At 36.7% G+C, this 19,484-nt stretch overlaps 1 protein-coding gene across 1 annotated transcript; it reads right to left on the bottom strand.

The window, feature by feature from the left end:
* Positions 1–8,213: 8,213 nt before the first annotated feature.
* On the bottom strand, positions 8,214–18,338 carry LOC118803490. The gene is made up of 7 exons (XM_036563981.1): positions 18,139–18,338; positions 17,398–17,712; positions 14,236–14,277; positions 12,071–12,160; positions 11,897–11,961; positions 10,388–10,483; positions 8,214–8,283 (listed from the first exon to the last, which is right to left on the bottom strand). Exons 1-7 carry the CDS (start codon positions 18,185–18,187, stop codon positions 8,242–8,244), a joined length of 699 nt encoding a protein of 232 aa, XP_036419874.1. The 5' UTR covers positions 18,188–18,338; the 3' UTR covers positions 8,214–8,241.
* Positions 18,339–19,484: the final 1,146 nt, after the last annotated feature.

Here is a 19,484-nt window from a genome sequence, read left to right as displayed (position 1 = left end):
CTGCAGTCAGTGTGCTGTACTTACTATTAGGTGCTTGAGATGAGTATGAGGTTGAAGTGGTTGGACCGGTGTGTACACTGACCACTGCAGTAGATGCACATAACTGCACTGTAGTTTCTGGTGGACCCTCTGTAGAGAGAGAAGGTTTGACAGTCAGTGCAGTAACAGAAGAGCAAACAGCTCACTGTAGATACACAGTAACATTAACATGAAACTTTTATTGCAGATGATTTTCATTGACCAGATCAGCCTTCATTAAATGCACAAATGTTGATTTTTAGACATCAATTCAATGTGACCACAGTAGGACAATAAAGCTAAACAGCAAAGAGATGTATAATAAATGTATAACAAAGTCATGTCCAGCTGGATCAGATTCAATTTAGTTTTTAGATGATAGCATGAATATTGAAAGAATAACAAGCTAATAAATATTCAAGTCTGGGAAATTTATTTAACTTCTAACATTTACAAATGATGATATTGATGATATTGATAGTGAATTTGTTGATAAAACCACAAATCAAGTTCGCACATGTCAACTGTGTCGTTATGGGACAGGCATTTTTCTTGACGTTAACTTTCCACCCCTTATATTCTCTAATCAGTGTCATCAACCCAATGAGCTGAGTGATTTACACCAATGAGCCCAAACATTATGGCCACCTGCGACATATGATGTTGCTCCTCCGCGTGCCAGCAAAACAAATCATACCTGCCAAGGCATGGACTCTACAAGATATCCTGTGATATCTAGCACCAAGACATTAGCAGCAGATCATTTTAGAACCCATGAAAATCCCAGGCTTATTACATACTGAGACATATTATTCAGTGACTACAGGGACTTCAAAGCAAACTGGTTAAGCTATTCTTAAGTTATAATAACAAAGCTTTGGGCCCTTCAGTGGGCCCTGGCCATTTAAAAGGTTAAATCCTGTAAGTTGCAAAGCGGAGCTGTCGTGGATCAGACTTGTTGCATCAGCACATCCCACAGATGCTCATTCAAATTAAGATCTGGGGAATCTGGAGGCCACAACACCTTCAACTCTTTGTCATGTTCTTCAAACAATTCCCAAACAGTGTGTTCAGTGTGGCAGGTGCATTATCCTGCTGAAAGATGCCACTGTCATCAGGGAATACCCCTGTAATGAAGAGGTGTACCTGGTCTACAGCTCTGTTTAGGTAGGTGGCATGTGCCAAATTGATGTCCACACGAATGTTTTTCTGAGTGAGTTTCCCAGTAGAGCATTGCTCAGAGCATCACACTGCCTCCACCAGTTTATTTTCTTCCCACTTTGCATCCTGGTGCTATGGCTTTCCCAGTTAAACTCTGCACATATACCCAGCCATCCATGTGATGTAAAACCAAATGTGACTCATTAGAACAGGTGGACTTCTTCCAGTGCTTCAAAGTCGAGTTTTGATTGTCATTGTAGGCAGTTTGAATGGTGGACAGGGGTTAGCATGGGGTCTCTGACTCGTCTACAGTTATACAGCCCTATATGCAGCAGGGTGCAGAGATTATAGTGTTTATTGCCCTTGCAAAAGCTTGGCCGCTCACCAACCTGTTGCCGATTCATGGCTTGTCCCACCTCAGACCACTGTTGGAAGGTACCACTGATGACTGGGAGAACCACACAAGCCTTGCTGTTGTGGAGATGTTCAGATCCTGTGATCTATCCATAAAGATTTGGCCCTAGTCAATGTCACTCAGGTCTTCACGCCTGTCTTCTTCTCCCACATCCAAAAAATCAACTATGAGAACTGACTATTCCCTCATCATCTAATACGGCCCTGACCTTGACTTGACATGCATCATTGCTATGAGATAATTAAAGTTATTCAGTTCATCTGTGAGTGATCATCATGTTTTGGCTCATTGTACTTATTTTAGCTTTTAGCACAGTGTATTTTTACCTGTTTTGAGAAAGAGGACACACTTGGACTAGCTGAAAAGCACATGAATGTGCACACAAGCACAGAAAAACCATAAAAAAGTGGGAAAATTTGAGACAGAACGTTCATCACACCAGTGATTTAATAAATAAATAAATAAAAACAAGAAAACAAGTCATAGAACGAACTTAAATTTGCCTAAATGTGCATTTTTCTGCACAATTTAGTTTAACATATTGTAAGGGAATACGTTTTGGCCCTTGCCAAAGTCACTGGGGTCTTCACACCCGTCTTTTACTCCCCATACAGCCATAACTTTTGCACAGACCACATTTTATTCTTCGATATGTTAAATTTAGCAAATAAGCAGTAATTGTTCATTAAAATGTGGAGAAATCGAAAAACATCCTACAAAAATACAAAAAACAGCAACATCTTCAGTTCAGCTGCGGTCAGTGTGCTGTACTTACCATCAGGGTTTTCATACGAGCGTGTGGTTGAAGTGGTTGGACTGACGCATAGATTGTCCACTGCAGTAGGTGTTGTAGTTTTAGGTGAACCCTCTGTAGAGAGAGAATGATTGAAAGTCAGTGTTGGAACAGAACATCAGTAAACAGCTCACTGTAGATACACTGTAACATAAAAAACCTTTTATTGTAAATAATCAGAACAGCCTTCATTAAAATGTAAATATGTTCATCTTTAGAAATCAATTCAATGTGAAGAAGGACAATATAGCTAAGCAGCAGTGACATGAATTTTAATGAACACCTAAAAAATATTGTTCAGTTAGACCTAATTAAATTTAACTTAAGGCCAAAGAAGCTAGGTTTCATATTATTGTTTTAGAAACAGTATGAAGAAGAAGCAAAATATTATATATGTTAAGGAAGAATGTTAATAGTTTCAGCATGTCATCATTAATGTGCACATTATTATCATATGTTTATTACTCAATAAAAAAAGATAATTAATATCCATGTGTGGAAAATGATATAATACAGACTCATAAGTACATCCTTTTAATCATATTACATCCTTTTCTATATTTACTAATATTAACATTAATATGATTGATGATGCTGACAGTGACTTTGAATAATTAGCCGCAAACAAAGCATTCAATGATACTGCAGATGTGTAGGATGTGTGATGTTCGATGTGCACTGATATTTCTGAAACTATGTCATGAATACATTGAGCTGATGGATATATACTTTGTTTGTACTATATACTATGAAATACTATGTATTTGTTGCTTTTACATGTTTGAAATGGAAAACATTTGGATATTTACCAAAATACACACACTCAAGTACCTCAAAAGACAAGGACTGATTAAATACATAAATATATAAATAAATGATTAACTAAACATTTAACAATAAACAAGTGCACACAATAATGACAGGGTGAGGATCATGCAGCGATAATAAAGGTAATAAATAAAAAGACAGTCAGACATATATAAAAGTTTTCTTGATTTTCTAATGGACAGTAAGTGGACACATCCTCTATAGGGAATACACTTGAATAAGGCATTGATCTGCAAATGTTAGGTAACATGTGAAATATCACATCTAACATGAAATATAAAATGTGCCATAACTTTTACATGGGACATCTTTTTCCTGCAAGATGTTCAATTTAGCAAATAAACTTTGCATTTACTAAATTAAATGTATGTGCTCTGTAGATGATGTGTTACTTATTTACACTTAGAAATAAAAAAAAAAAAAAACATTAATTGTTTAGGATGCACAAACTTTTGCATATGACTGTAGGTGAGCAGTGATGAGGGGTGCAATGCATAAAAACTGATGAAGTCATAAAGTATCTCTATACTGTTATTTGTTATTTGATTTGTAAAGCAGTGAAAATATAAACTCAGTCAGTGTTTTACCTTTTAAAGTGAGTCTGATGGTTAAATGTGCACCTTTAACAGCACACCAGTAAACTCCTTCATCCTCTTCAGTCAGGTGTGATATGAGTAGAGAGAGATTTCCTGGAGAGTGACCGTTAACCAGCTGAACTCTGTTTCTGTACTGACAACTCTCACTGGATATGTCTTCCCTTGCTTTTGTTTTTGTGTTGTCTTTCTTCCAGCTGAATTCCTCAGGTGTGGTGTGTAGGTCAGTGCAGTAGCAGGGCAGCAGTACTGACCCTCCTGTATGAGCTGTGATACTCAGTAGTTGTTCTCTGTTCTCCAGAGTGCAGCCTGCAGAAACACACATCAGTAAGATCAGATTAATTAGATTATTATATAATAAATACATACCATTTATAACACCTTTATTTTATATACACTTTTTTAATGAAAATAAAGAAATCTTTTCTATAACTAAAGAAAAGAAAAAAAAACAGAACAGTTACAAATGCGTATTTTGTTGTCCTTTATATAATGTAAACATTTCAGGATGAATGGACCAACAGAAGTGGTCAAAAATGACATGGAAAAAAAGATTTCATGACATTGACTTACATTAAAAGTAAAGAATACTTTTGTCTTTTCCTGTAAAGTTACCATTATGAAGATACTTATTTTCTCACAGCAATGTACATGTACATATATGCAAATATAATGCTGTGTTTGACTATATCACATTTTAACGTCAAAAATGCAACTTGTGCTAATTGCAGTTTTTGGCGGACACATAAATTTAGATTTGATTGACATCAGTAACAGTAAAAACATCACTCACCTTCAGAGACATGAAGCCCAATGAAGAGAAGATAAAAAGTCAGCAACATTCTCACTAGTAAAACAACACTGAGTTCACAGCACACTGACAGCTCCACACCCAGCACTACACTAGCCCTGTATACCACACTGAGTACACAGCTCTCTCAGCAGCTCTTCACTGGAGTCTAACCCACTCTAATGTCCGTGCAGCTCACAGGAGCTGTGTTTAAATCAGCTAGACCAGAACTCTTCTGTCTTTTAGAGATTTTATCAGCAGCTTCTTCAGAATCACAAAACCACATATAGTGACATAGTAGCCTGTGAGACATGAGAACAATTACTGTTTCCTCTTTTGCAGTTTCCTCATTTCACAGCTCACAAAAGTGGACACCAGAAACAGCCAATTGAAGAGAGGTCATACACACCCCTTTGTCTTTCTGACCTATTCTTCTCAATGCACAACTATCTCTCTTTAGCTTTTGATTTGATGTCTTAACTTGCTTGCTTTCATGTTTAGTCCTTCAGGTATTCCAGGAGAGCTTTTCCAAATATGTTCCACCGTCAGTTTCTCTACTTTCTTGAAGTCCCACAAACTGCCTGCACTCCATGATGCAGAGTGTCCAGTCAGCTTTATAACTGCTCTGGTTTTAAGAGTGTGTTTGTGTGTACTGGGGACATCAATCCATTTTGAACTGAATTATGTTTTGTACATAAACACTGGATATCTTGCCATTTCTCAGCAGTGTTATACTGGTTTGTAGATATATTCCATAATCTTCTCTCTCAAAACTGTATTAAAGCAGTTTCAAGCATCATGTAGGCAGCTCTGATGACTAACTGTTATCTCTCCTTTCTGTGATCTCGCTAGTTGTTCTCTCTGGCCTTTTTATTGTAATGAGAAGGTTGTGACATGTCTATGTGGTCTACGTATCTATAATAGCATCAAGTGTGGCTGCTGCTGAGGGGAGGGGCCAAGCCATGCTGACTGGAAACCTATTGAGGCCTCAGAGACATAAACACCAGCACGAGTGACCCAGAGTGCTATATTTACACGTATATGACATAAAAAATAAGTATGTATTTGATGTCTTATTTGTTTTAGCTCTTGTCAGAGTGCTTTTCACTCTCGTTCTATCTCTCTCTCTCTGTACTTGTGTGTGGGGGACCAGTGTTCTCCTTAATCTATATATGCCTGAGAGAGTCAGTTCTAGTGCTCATTAAGGACGGAGCATCAAAACATGCTGGTGGTGAAACATGGCAACTCCACATCTGCTACACACAAGATACAGCATACAGTTGTCATAGCTGTTATGGCCTACACTGAATTAATTTACTTTGCATTTTGTAAAGATTTGTGTCAGAACTGGCCTGTAAGAATAATCCTCACTCTCAGAAAACAATGTACTAAACTGTCACTGGGGCAGTTCACACACGTTTAAATTACCCCACACACAGTGAGGAGGCTGGATAGAGAGTTTCTTCCAGGATCACATTGCAGTAGCATTTTGGTGTCAACAAGCCTCAAACTACATTTAGATGCCACTGAAATGATAAACTATTTGGAAGACATGTTAAAATAGAGCCTTTTCTTTTATCTAACCACAAACAAAAGTGCCTGCAGTTCAGCTGATGCTACTGAAACTGGGCTTTAGAGTCAGAAGAGACAAATTTAGAGCTTTTTGACAACAAACACTCAATATAGGGGCATACAAGTGCGGATATACCAAAAATGCCTGCTGTCAAGTATAAATGCAGAATATGTGATGTTTTAGGGCTGATTTCCCCTGAATGCCTTAAAAAAATCCTTGAATAGGTATATAACATCATGGACTCCATGAAGTACCAGGAGATTTTATGTAAAAATTCTGGCTGCCTCTGCAAAAAGCTAAAACTGTGATGACTGAATCTTCCCAGAAGGACAGTGATCAAAAATATGCATATTTATCCATAAAAAATAGCAAAATGACCATAGAATTAAATTTCAAACATGGCCATTCATGTCCTGGACCTAAATACCATTGTAAATGAAAAAGAGGTCTGGGATCATGGAGGATCTGGAGAGTTTCTGTATTGAGGAGAGGTCTCAGATTCCTTGCTCTGTATTATCCAAACAATCACCACTTTAAAACCAAGGCAAGACTCAGTGCTGTTATGTTAGCAAACAAAAGCTGCAAAGTACTAAATGCAGGGATGCCTGTAATAATAATACACACATTTTTTTCAGAGATTGCTCTTTGGTAAGACTAAATTTAGAGGAGTTATCAAACAAATTTAGTTCAATAAAAAAAAAAAAAGAAATTGATTACTCTCATATTTTCAGTGTGACATTGAGCAAATTAACCAAAAAGAAAAAAATGACATGAAACTAAGTGGTTAGTGTTTTTAAATGAGTGAAACTTTCCTGTGTTTTATCCTCATTGTGCAGTTTGTCAGTCACATCATCTTCCTTATAACCTTTATTTATATGGTATCTTTCCCAAACTCAAGGATGTTTTACAATTTACAAAATTCACAGTAAACAAAACAACTCACAACATACACTAACCCACACATAGCTGAGTGGGAGTTCAAGGGTCCTTTCAGCCTGGGAGGCCTTGGAGATGCAGTGTAGAATAGCTCCAGTGACCAGCCCAGAAAGCCTCATAGCTGTGGTGTAGTGTAGCTCAGGTGGCCAGCCCAAGCAACTTCATTGCTGCAGTGTAAAGTAGCTACACAGGAACCTCCCAGTCAGCAGCTGCGATAGTAGTGTTGCTTAAGCAGCCAGCCAAAGAAACCTCTAAACCAGGTGAGGAAGTCATTCTCAGCTGCTGCCTCAGCCGACAGGGTGGTAAAACGTCAGCTAGCATGGAAAAATGTATCCAAACAACACAAACAAACACAGTATCAATCTAAACAAACAAAACCAATGTAAAGTGGCAGACATATTGCACCAGCATGGTAACATTAGAAAACACTCGCATACAATACATACTCATTAACAATATATGTTCAATAACATTGAGGCCTACCAAAATCATTAGTAAATATTAATAAAAAGTATGTGAGGTAGATTTGTTTTTAGTCTAAATTTAAAGCTTTGAAAATCAATTTCAGGACGTAGTCAGGAAACAACTATACTGAACAAAATTAGCTTCACTAGTTGCCACACAGCCAAACAAAAGCATCATGAAGAGCTTCTGTATGGTGATGGTAGATTCACTGATTTCTCCTTCTGGAAAGTTTGATTAGTTTTGACATTAGTAGTTTGGTTAGTAGTAAACTGACAGTCAGTGATGCTGGAACAGGAGAGAGTGGAACATACAGAACAAACAATATAAGTACATGAAGCATTCATGAATACAAATTCATAAAATATTTGCCCCTTTATTATCAGCATCTGTGAAGAAATTCTTAAACATTTCCACTCATCTTTTTAAGATGTTTAAACTACTACATTTAGAATTCAGATCAGTGTTGCAGGACTGCACAGACTGACCACTCAATCTCCACCAGCAGTACTGTATTGAACTGTGTCAGGATCTGATAATAATACAAGATACTTTATAAATTAAGACACATAAGAAATGTATTATGATTATAAAGGTTGATTGTGTAGTTCGTACCTTTGTTTCTCTTGGTGTGATAAACCACAGCTACTATAATGTGGAGGAAGATCACAGTCACCAAGGCAAAGGGGACAAAGGACAGAGACTGTGGAGATTCTGCAACAAATAGTGTATAATATTGGTCAGATTATCTCACAGCACTAAATCTTAAATAATCATATGTGTACATTTACATATGCTCATCCGAAAATGTGGACTCAACCTGGACAACACTCAGTAAATATTTACATTAGTGTCTTAAACAGCTATAAATATCAATAACAAATAAAGACACAACCTTCTTATAGTTCCATTTTTATTTTAATTGTAGATATGCTGCACAGCATTTTAGATATGTCCTGGAGCACCAAGATTCCATTTAAATGAGTTTTGCTGCTTTAAAATGAGTAGCAGTCAACACAGGTTATTGCAGCGCACTTTGAGAAAAAAGTGTCATGGTCCATTCACCTCACAGTGAGCTTCTTTTTCCAGTGAGACAGAGAACAACTAGCTTGTTTTAGCCTGTCATGTGCAGATCACTGTCCACATCAAAAAATAAACCCCTTCATTCACTCAAGTGTTTGTCACTTTAAATAAATTTTAAGGCAGCATTATATGTTAAGGCAGCCAATGTGGTTACCTCTTCAACATTTTACCTTAAAAAGTAACCAACCTGACTAACTTAATTTTTTTAGTTCATTGAACTTCTGATGGAAAGTGAACAAACCAATAACATATGATTTATATTCTATTAACATATTATTTGAAAATAAAACAATTTTAAGGCAAACAGGTACATTTAATAACTTCAGACATCCATTACGATATTGTAATAATGATGACTAGAACTGTAAATAAGCTTGTCATAACAACTGACACTACATAAATGTTAATAAATTATTATTCTAATAGACGTCATCTGACACAAAGGCCACTTCAGCTAACTTTAATGAAAATTGGCCAATGTAGCTTCTATAGTGAATGGCGCCTATTGGTCCAAGCATTTATAAACAGTTACGTAGGGTTATGTCAGATGTCATGACCAGCTTGTGTAGGCTTCATGTAGCCTTATAAACCACAACTCACAGTACTGTTACAGAGAAGTGCAGGATGCAGGTACAGATAACAAAGGTGTAAACATTGCAGGGTTACTACCACTTAGCACTCCATACGTACCTTTTTTCCAGTACATTATTTTTTTTTTTCTATTCTATTAATTCAAGTCATCCGTAATATTGTAGTAATATGGCTGTAAAATAGTACTTAAAAAGTAACTAACCATTCTTTTATCATCATATGCAGAAAATAACTATTATTTCTACCAGATAATATTGGTTAGTTCTCTGTAATATGATGGAAACAAGGCTATTATAGTAATTACATAGTAATTGACTTGTCTTTATCTTATGCAGAGCATAACCACACAGTGTTTATGACCTTACATACTGCTTTGGAAGGTGGTGTCTATGTTGTCCTGTTAAATATGGGTGAATAAGGCACAAACTCAAGACTTAATTAAGACTAAAGGATAGAAAAATGGAGATGTGTTGTACTAATCGAAGCTAACCAGTCAACCCAGACTTTCAACACAGAGAATATCTACATAATAAACAAGAATATAACAAAGAATCAAGCCAGAAGGTCCAGAAACAGAAGCTAAAAGTCTCACATGCCGTGACAAAACAGGAGAAATCTAAAGGATTTGAACTTGAGTGTTGAGTTAAAGTGTATTTAACTGTTGTACTTAATAATGCAGCCATAGAATCTGATACAGTGTGATTCAGTACTCCAGTCCATATCACTCCTGTGTTTTCTTGTGTCCCTTTGCTGTGTGTGGTTCTGTTTAGCTTCTGCTACTGGACTTTTTCATTCTGTCACTGGACTGTTCATTTGTTTCTACCACCGCCTTTTTACTTTTGACCTTTTAGATTTTTAGACACTGTTATGTTTTTCATTGATAGGGGGTGTACAGTACGTCAGACTCACAGGTAGTACCCTGTTGCTGTTTCTGTGTGTGAGTGTAATTTATATCATGCCACTGTAGACAAACTAATTAGCTCATTTAAAAAAAAAGCGTTGATGAAAAAGTCAATAAATGTTTAGATGAAGTTTTATTTAATTGCAGTTTTATGTATTCATGAATTTGAAAAGGCAAAAGAAAGAAAAGCATAAAACAAATACAGTGCATTTTAATATGAGTTGAGGTGTGTTATTTGTTTACTCTGATGGTGGTGTATTCGGTCTTTTCTCTGATGTTAAATACTCTGGGTGTTGTGGGTGTTTTACTGTGGTCTATAGTGGAGTACATCACTTCATCCTGTAGAGGGAGCACAAATATTAATTTACACACAACACTAACACTTAAATCAAGCATACATAGTTTGCATGTTTGTTAATATGAAGCCAACAAAGTCTTGACCATTTGTAACCTCCTGTGATAAAATCCTGTAATATTACTCTAGTAAGTCTACATGGTTCTTTCTCTTCTGATGTTCTGTTTGCTGGTATTGTGCTCATTTCTGTCTCGCGTAATTTTGGTTGTTTACACATAGAAGCAAAAAAAATTGTGAGTGTAATATGCATCATTCATATGCCTACATGACACACGTGCACAAAAAGGGGAGTCGGATTCTGTTTCCTTCAGCTCATCAACAAATGCACATGTACTATTAGTGCCTAGAATTAATAAAGTTACATCAGAGGGTTGAGCCTTTTCATACAAAGCTCCCCAGCTTTGGAATAATCTTCCAATCAGGCTTCAGTTTTTATATCTAGGCTAAAAGTCTATTTAGCCAAGCTTTTGGTAATCAGCTTTTAATGTTAGTTAAAGGGTACAGATTTTGGAGGTTCATTGACATAGAGTACTACGGTGACTGGGAGTGTTGGTGCTGTTGTCCTGCTGCTCTCATGCCTTCACTGTAATACTACCACTCTTAGAGCTCGGCCTGCCGGAGTCTCTGTTTCACTCTGTATTCTGTAATCAGCCTCTCTTAACAGAACTAATTGCCCATGTGTTTCTCTGCCAAGCTGAACAACTGCCCATTCCGATGCTGTTGTTTCATCTGCCTTGATCGGGTGCCCACTGCTCGCCTGTTACTCAGACTAGTCTGACCACCATGGAGCTTCCTCCTCTATAGGATTGTGCAATGAACTCAGCTGCATGAACTGACCCTCCTGATGACACTTCTTTATATATATATATATATATATATATATATATATATATATATATATATATATATATATATACGTATATACACATGACTACATCTGCTTTTCCTTTCTGCATTTACATTTGAGTAGGTGTTTTCTGTGATATGTAGACATGATATATAAATAGAATGTTATAGACATAATATGCAGATGGGATTTGTCATTGGGATATGATGGAATGATCCAATATGATAGGTTATGATGGTATGCCATAGGATGGGATAGATAAATGCAATAGGATATAATGGGTTATGATGGAATAGGATTAGACATTACAGAATTACAGGACGTGTTAAGATGAGAACACAGGATATGATATTCAGATATGATAGGATCTTGTAAGAAGTGATGGGATGTAATAGGATGTGGCAAAATGTTATGGGATATGATGGACTACTACTGGATGTAATTAGATATGATGGGACATGATGGAATATGACTGAATGTGATGACATATGATGGGACAGGATGAGATAAGAAGAAATGTGATGAGATATGATGGGATGTATGAACTCACCTGTGATTTCTGCTCTCTATTCACCCTTCCTTGCTCTTGGCTCTCTGTCTGTCCTTGTCTCAGTCCTGCAGAATGAAACCAGACAGAGTGAGACACAGATACTGCACGTATTTTGTGAAAAAGTGTGTGTGTGTGTGTGTGTGTGTGTGTGTGTGTGTGTGTGTGTGTGTGTACCTCTGCGTCTCCAAAAGATTACTCCTCCAATTCCCAGCAAGAGAAGAAGAAAAGGAATGACGATGAAGAAATGTGTGGAAGTAGAATGATCTATGCCAAGAAAGAAATTAGAAATAAGTGGGATATTTGTAAATATATACTTTGTCTTGACAATATTTAAACAGAATTATCTACCATTTTAGTATAAGAACTCCTGAGTGCACACTTTTAATTAATATGGCTTACTGCATTTATTAGTGATGATACTGATAGTTATTTTGTTGATTTGGCCACAAATCATGTGTGTACATATGCATTGTATATTCATGTGACTGGCAGTTTTCTTGCTGTTAACCCCCCCCCCCTTACTTGTTGAACCCTAACAACCCGCCCCCCTCCTTCCTTTAACTGTCTGATATATCCTAGACCTCAACACGCACCATTGTTATGAAATAATCGAGAGACATTGGCTTCAACTGTGAGTGGCCATATTTTGGCTCATCTGTGTATATTTTACTTATTATGGGGTTTTGCACAGTGTGCTTTTGCAATTTTACAGTATACATAACCACAAGTATGAACTCTGAGAAAAGCAGTTAATTACAGCAGCGACAACAAATACAGTCAGCTTCTTATGCACTGGTACATTCACATGATTTTTTGTAATATTGCCTGTGTACATCACCACAATGGATGTGAAATAAAGCAGTCAATATGTGATTGTAGTGTAGACTTTTAGCTTTAATTCAAGGGGTTAACACTTGTCATGAATAGTTTGTTGTGAAATAATGAGGAAACAGGCCACACTTGGCTATGAAACTGCTTATCAATCAACTGTCCAATTACATTTAAGTCTGTAGAAATGGAGGGACTTTGTGAAATATGACTGTAATTCTTAAATGGTTATTGCACTATTTATTGTTAAAAGCATTGAGTTAAAGCTAAATGTCTGCACTTCAATCACATGTTGATTGCTTCCTTTAAAATCCAATGTGGAGGTGTACAAAGGCAAAATGACACAAATTGTGTCAATGCCTTAATACTAAAGGACCTGAATGTGAATAAGTGAATAAGCTAATACAGAGACAGAGGTAATAAACTAACAAGACACTCAGTTATATGTAAAAGTTTGGACGCCCCGGTCAATAAAACATAGTAATATTTAACATTTGTGCAGGTCACATTTTACGTTAAATTCACAGTATGTCAATTTCAGTAACAGTAATGTTACATTAAAATGTACAGAAGTGATTCTCTACAGAGAACAATATTAATCTATATATGGCAATATCACACAACAGACCACATTTTCATAATATTTAATGTTTCTCCTGTCACCTGTGAGCAGTGCTGTAAATGCAAAAGTTTCGTAAAAGCAGGTGTTTATTGAATCTCAGTACTCCAAGTGGAAAAAACAATATATATATATATATATATATATATATATATATAATATATAGTGCAGAAGGAAAACTCAATATCTACAAACATATAAAACTTAATAAGAGTAGTCCATTACTTCAATCACAATTTTAACAGTTTTTAGGCCCCAACCACACTTCCTCAAACTCTCTATCAAACTACCTCACTCTGCTTCCTCTGGGGCTTTTATTGAGCTAAACACGTAGTGGGGTTACATCACTTCTGTTTTTCACAGGGAAAATTCACTATAAAAGCTCACCACACAAAGGCTACTGTTTCCCTCCCTGAATGAAGACATGGCTACTTTTCTCTGGAATCTTTTCACAGTTTAATGATTTCCTTTCTTATTTAATTTAGTTACTCAGTTAATCATATTTTGCTGACTCCTCCCCCCCAAACCCCAAGCCCCCCCCCACCCGCCCGCCATCACCGCTCAGAGCTTAAACTCTTCAGTTACTTTGCTAAAGCAAGCATTAATCTAAACATTAGCCCTAAGTAATAAACCAGGTTATATTCAACATTACGTTTCTTTGTTCCCTGCAGGTTTGATCTTCTTGAAAGTTCAACTTCAACTTCCCAGCTTAAACACTATCAATCAATAAAGGCTATTTTAAACAGCATGTGTCTGTCTTTTTACATGTTAAATGTCCCCATTGCATAGAAAGTCATTGCATATCTATTGTGGTGAAGGGCATCTCCGTCACAGAGAGCACAAAAAAAAAAGAAAATCTTTAACTTAACTACAGTCATTGTTCTGTACTTACCATCAGGTGAAATACTAAATGTTGTATTTTCTGCTGGTCCCTCTGTAGAGAGAGAAGAGGTTGCCCGTCAGTGCAGGAACAAAACAGCAGTGGGCAGCTCACTGTAGACACAGTCACATTGACTTTTTTTGTACAAACCCAATTCAAAATGGAAATGGTATGTGAAATGCTAGTAACATCAGCCTTGATTTTTCATTTTTATCTGTATTAAAGTGAAAACAATACAAAAACACAATATTTCATGTTTAATCTTATTGACTTCAGTGTTATTTTAAATATATGCTCATTTCAAATTTGATACCTGCAGCATGTTTCGAAAAGGACAGTAGCATATTTACCATGGAGTTACATCACCTTTCATTTTAATAGCACTTAATAATTATTTGGGGGCTAAAGATACAAACTGATCCAATTCTGAAAGCAGATCAGATTTTGTAATTTTTCTGTTATTGAGTCTTCAGCTGTCCAAACATACACGTCCCTCGTTGTTGTATATTGCACACAGTTTCAGTGGAAGACAGTTCTGGACTGCAGAAAGACCTACACTCTCTGATTACACAGCCATGCTGTTGTAACATGTGCATCATATTTCTTGCCGTTATCATGTTGAAACTATCATCTCATTTATATTTGGTGCGAGCGATTCATAACCTAGTTCCACAAAAAGTAACACCTTAACCTCTCTGGCTGTAATTTTATGAGTAAAAAGTTGATGTGGATTGAATTATATGAAATGTTTCCAAACAATTTTGCTCACACATACAACAAATCACACACACACACACACACATACACATACACACACACACACACACACTTAGCTGATTAAATAAAACATTTAAAAGACACATTTTGATGGAGCAGCATGATAAACTTTCTAACTGCTGTTGTAGGAGAACAGAGAAGAAAAACACTTTCAGGATTTCAGACTGACAGATTTAACTGGCACTGAACTTAAATCAGCCTCTTCTTCAAAGTTTTGTGAATCCTTCCTGTGTGTGGAAAGCAGGTTTAGCTTGGAATCCAAATAAGTGAGAGTAATTTGACATGTTCTAATTAGACTGCAGTTTTAGCTTTGAATCTATGTCTGAGAATGTTAGGTTTCTTTGGGTCTTTGGTTTTGTTTCTTATGACAATCAACCTGAGTGTCACTTGATGTAAGTCTTTAATATGTATGAGCTCATTTACATGTTGGTTCTGATTGGCTCTTGCCCAGGACAAAATACCACCGCAATAAAAGATAACAGCGCACTAATCACCACCACATTGACTTTACAGGGCAGTCGTGGGCTGGAGGTTAGAAAAACCAGCCTTGTGACCAGAAGGTCGCCATTTTGATCCCCTGAGCCGACAGTACGTGACTGAGGTGCCCATGAGCAAGGCACTTAACCCCCAACTGCTTCCTCGGCGCCGTGGATAGGGCTGGACACCGCTCTGGACAAGTGGCTCACTGCCCCCTAGTGTGTGTGTGTGTTCACTAGTGTGCATGGATGTGGGTGTTTCACTGCACAGACGGGTTAAATGCAGAAGTCTAATTCCTCTGTGTGTAAACACAGTTGGTTAATGGTTCTGAATTCTATTCTATGAATAGCTCTTATATACTGTGACTCATGTTGTGTGTGACTGTGCGCTGATCTTGTAGAATTTTATGAATCTGACTCTAAATATTTTGTCTTTGTACAGTTTTTGTTCAAATACAGGTGAAAGTAGATTCAGGAATCACTACTTTCTATTTTATTTGTATTTTATCTACTGACCCAACATTTTAAAACAGAGTTTGTACATTAACAGAACAGACATATCATTAAAATGTATGAAAGTTACATCAGTTCAATGTGAATACAGAATGTAAATAAATAGTAGAGATATGAGTAAGGATTAGCTTGACTAAATCAGTTTAACTTTTAGATCAGGTTAAATTTAGTTTAGAGATGACAGAATAAATACATATTCAAATAATCTTTATGGAATAATCATTCTGTAATAATCATTCTGTAACCTCACTCCAGTTTATACACATATACATACAGTATCATTTACATGAAATATGAAATGTCTTCTTTTTATATGATATGGAAGTGTCATGTGATTGTGTAGGTTATTTTTGTAAATTACTGACCGCTTGGGCAAAAATCATTACAGTATGTGACAAGAGATTTGCAATTGCTCAGACAACTTGTTACTGTTGTATAAACAGCATAAAGAAGAAGCAAGGTGTAGTATAAATTTATATACACCAACGGCCGGAACCTTGTGCATAAACATAATAATAACATAATAAAACTGGACAATGACTCTTTTTTGATTCTGATTTTGAGAGTATGTAATTAGTTTCAGCATCAAAAATCCAAGTCTAAAAAATTAAGAAATTTTATTTCTACCACTTATTGATGACATGTTGACAAAAATCAAACTGAATTATCTACCATTTTAATGTAAGAACTCCTAAGTGCTTCCTTTTTTCAGTGTTACATTTCTGTATCCATTAATATTAATGATATGAATAATGATTTATAGTGATTTTGATTTTTCAACTTCAAATCAAGCACTTAAGTATGCATATATGAATCACATCATTGTGGAAGAGGCAGTTTTTTTTTAGTGTAAACTGTCTGATTAACTTTTTTCCCCTGAAACAGTGTGAACTCACACACAACTACACAAAACCACAACTGTGAACTCTGAGCAGGCCGATCATCACAGCAGTGATAGAATAAATAAAGAAACAACACATGGACTTACTGTTTAACAATAAACAAGTGAGCACAATGACGTCAGGGTGAAGCTCATGCAGAAATACAAGACAGTAAACAGAGCTAACAAGACATACAGTCGTATTCAAAAGTTTCAGCACCCTAGATCAAATGTCGTATTTTACTGATTTTCAAAGTGATAATTAGTGAACTCATCTTCTACACAGAACAAACATTTTTTTATGCAATGTTACTATAACATATTAAAAAAAGCATTAAATCTAAAAGGTGCCTAGACTTTTACACAAATCACATTTTATATTTAATTATGTTCAAAATCAACTAAACACAATTTGACCCAGACTTTGCACACGACTGTAGGTGAACAGTGATTAGGGGGTGGAATAGTGTTAAATGTGTTTATAAGATTTGAAATGCAGTAAGAATATAAACTGAAACAGTGTTTTACCTTTTAAAGTCAGTCTGATGACTAAATGTGCACCTTTAACAGCACAGTAATAAACTCCCCCATCCTCCTCAGTCAGGTGTGATATGAGTAGAGAGAGATTTCCTGGAGAGTGACTATTAAACAGCTGAACTCTGTTTCTGTACTGACCGCTCTCACTGGATATCACTTCCCGTGCTTTTGTTTTTGTGTCGTCTTTCTTCCAGCTGAATCCCTCAGGTGTGGTGTGTAGGTCAGCGCAGTAGCAGGGCAGCAGTACTGACCCTCCTGTATGAGCTGTTATATTCAATAGTTTTTCTCTGTTCACCAGGGTGCAGCCTGCAGAAACACACATCAGTCAAATCAGATTAATTAGCTACTCTTTGTATGATCTCATGATTAAGTAAGTGATGTCAACCCACAGCTTTGCATGAGTACCAGAAATAAAAGAATAAATGTCCTTCATTAACAAAGAACAAAAGTTACATGTGATGCCTATTGTTGCTTTCATGTATCTATATTTTTTTAATGTCAATGACTTCCATTAAAATTAAAGAAAGTTTGGCCTTCAACTGTAAACTTATCACTTTGGAGAAGCTTGGGTTTTTTACAAAACGTACATGTAATGCTGTGTTTGCATATATTACATGTCACATGTTCATTTTCACAAAAACAGAACTTGTGCTAATTGCAATTTTTCACTGGCTCAAAAATGTAGATTTGTATGATTAGTAACTCAGTAACAAGATCAAAAATGAGACTCACCTTCAGAGACATGAAGCCCAATGAAGAGAAGATAAAAAGTCAGCAACATCCTCACTAGTAAAACAACACTGAGTTCACAGCACACTGACAGCTCCACACCCAGCACTACACTAGCCCTGTATACCACACTGAGTACACAGCTCTCTCAGCAGCTCTTCACTGGAGTCTAACCCACTCTAATGTCTGTGCAGCTCACAGGAGCTGTGTTTAAATCAGCTAGACCGGAACTCTTCTGTCTTTTTTGAGAGTTCCAAAACCGCACACAGTGACGTGGTGGTCTCTGAGCAGTGAGAACACTTCCTGTTTCCTCTTTTTTAGTACATCATTTCAAAGAACACACAAATGGATACAAGAACCAGCCAAATAAAGAAAAGTCAAACACACCTCTTCATTCTCACATTCATGCAGGGAAAAAATGCACAGACTAGCATGAATTCTAAGCTGGTCTAAGCTGGTTTGTGCTGGTTGACCAACAGTCCAGCATCCAAAACACAACATATGCTGATTTTGCTAGCAGGTATGTTCTTCCCAAATTACAGTCATCTGTCTTTAGATTTTCATTTTATGTCTTTACTTGCTTGCTTTCATCCTGTTTGGTTACTTTGAACTGTCGTTTATCACTACATTCCCCTTATAGCCTCCAATCTTGCAGGTATTCCATAAGAGCTCCACATTTGTTCCACTGGCAGTTCATCTTCCCTCTCGCAATTCTCCATCCTGACTAGTTCACCCTAATGCAGCTTGAGCAGTGAGCTTTACATGTTCTCTGGTTTTACATGTGTGTCTGTGGGTGGGCGGAGGTGGGGGGTTATGGGCTAGTGGGAGTTTGTATATAAATGTATGTATGTATATATTGGAAAGTTCAATCCATTTTGAAATCAATTAGGAATTACATGATGTGTAAATATACTCTTTATAAACGGATATGCAGCGACTTATCAGCAGTGAGAAATGCTGATTTGCTGTTGTCCATAATCTTGTCTCTCAAATATGTCTCAACACACAGATGCTTAAAAGTATGAGGCATCTCAGGCAGCTCTGACCACACATACTTTTCTCCGTCTTGTGTTTTTTTAAACTATGTCCTCTCCTTCCTGTGGTTTTGCTAGTCGTTCTCTCTGACCCTTTTATAGTAATGAGATGATAGATGATCTCATGGTTGTGAAACATCTATGTGGTCTACACCTTTTGTGGTAGCTATAATAAAATCAAGCGTGGCTGGGGCTGGAGGAGGGGCCGAACCTGGCTGAGTGGAAACCTGAAGAGGCATCAGACACAAATACTAACACCAGCATGAGTCACGCAGAGGGCTTTATTTACACATGCTGGACACACAAATATATATT

Source organism: Colossoma macropomum, unplaced genomic scaffold (genome assembly GCF_904425465.1).
Source record: "Colossoma macropomum unplaced genomic scaffold, Colossoma_macropomum, whole genome shotgun sequence".
Taxonomy (NCBI): Eukaryota; Metazoa; Chordata; class Actinopteri; order Characiformes; family Serrasalmidae; genus Colossoma; species Colossoma macropomum.
Note: the sequence above shows the minus strand (reverse complement) of the source record. Positions and strands in the feature narration are given on the sequence as shown.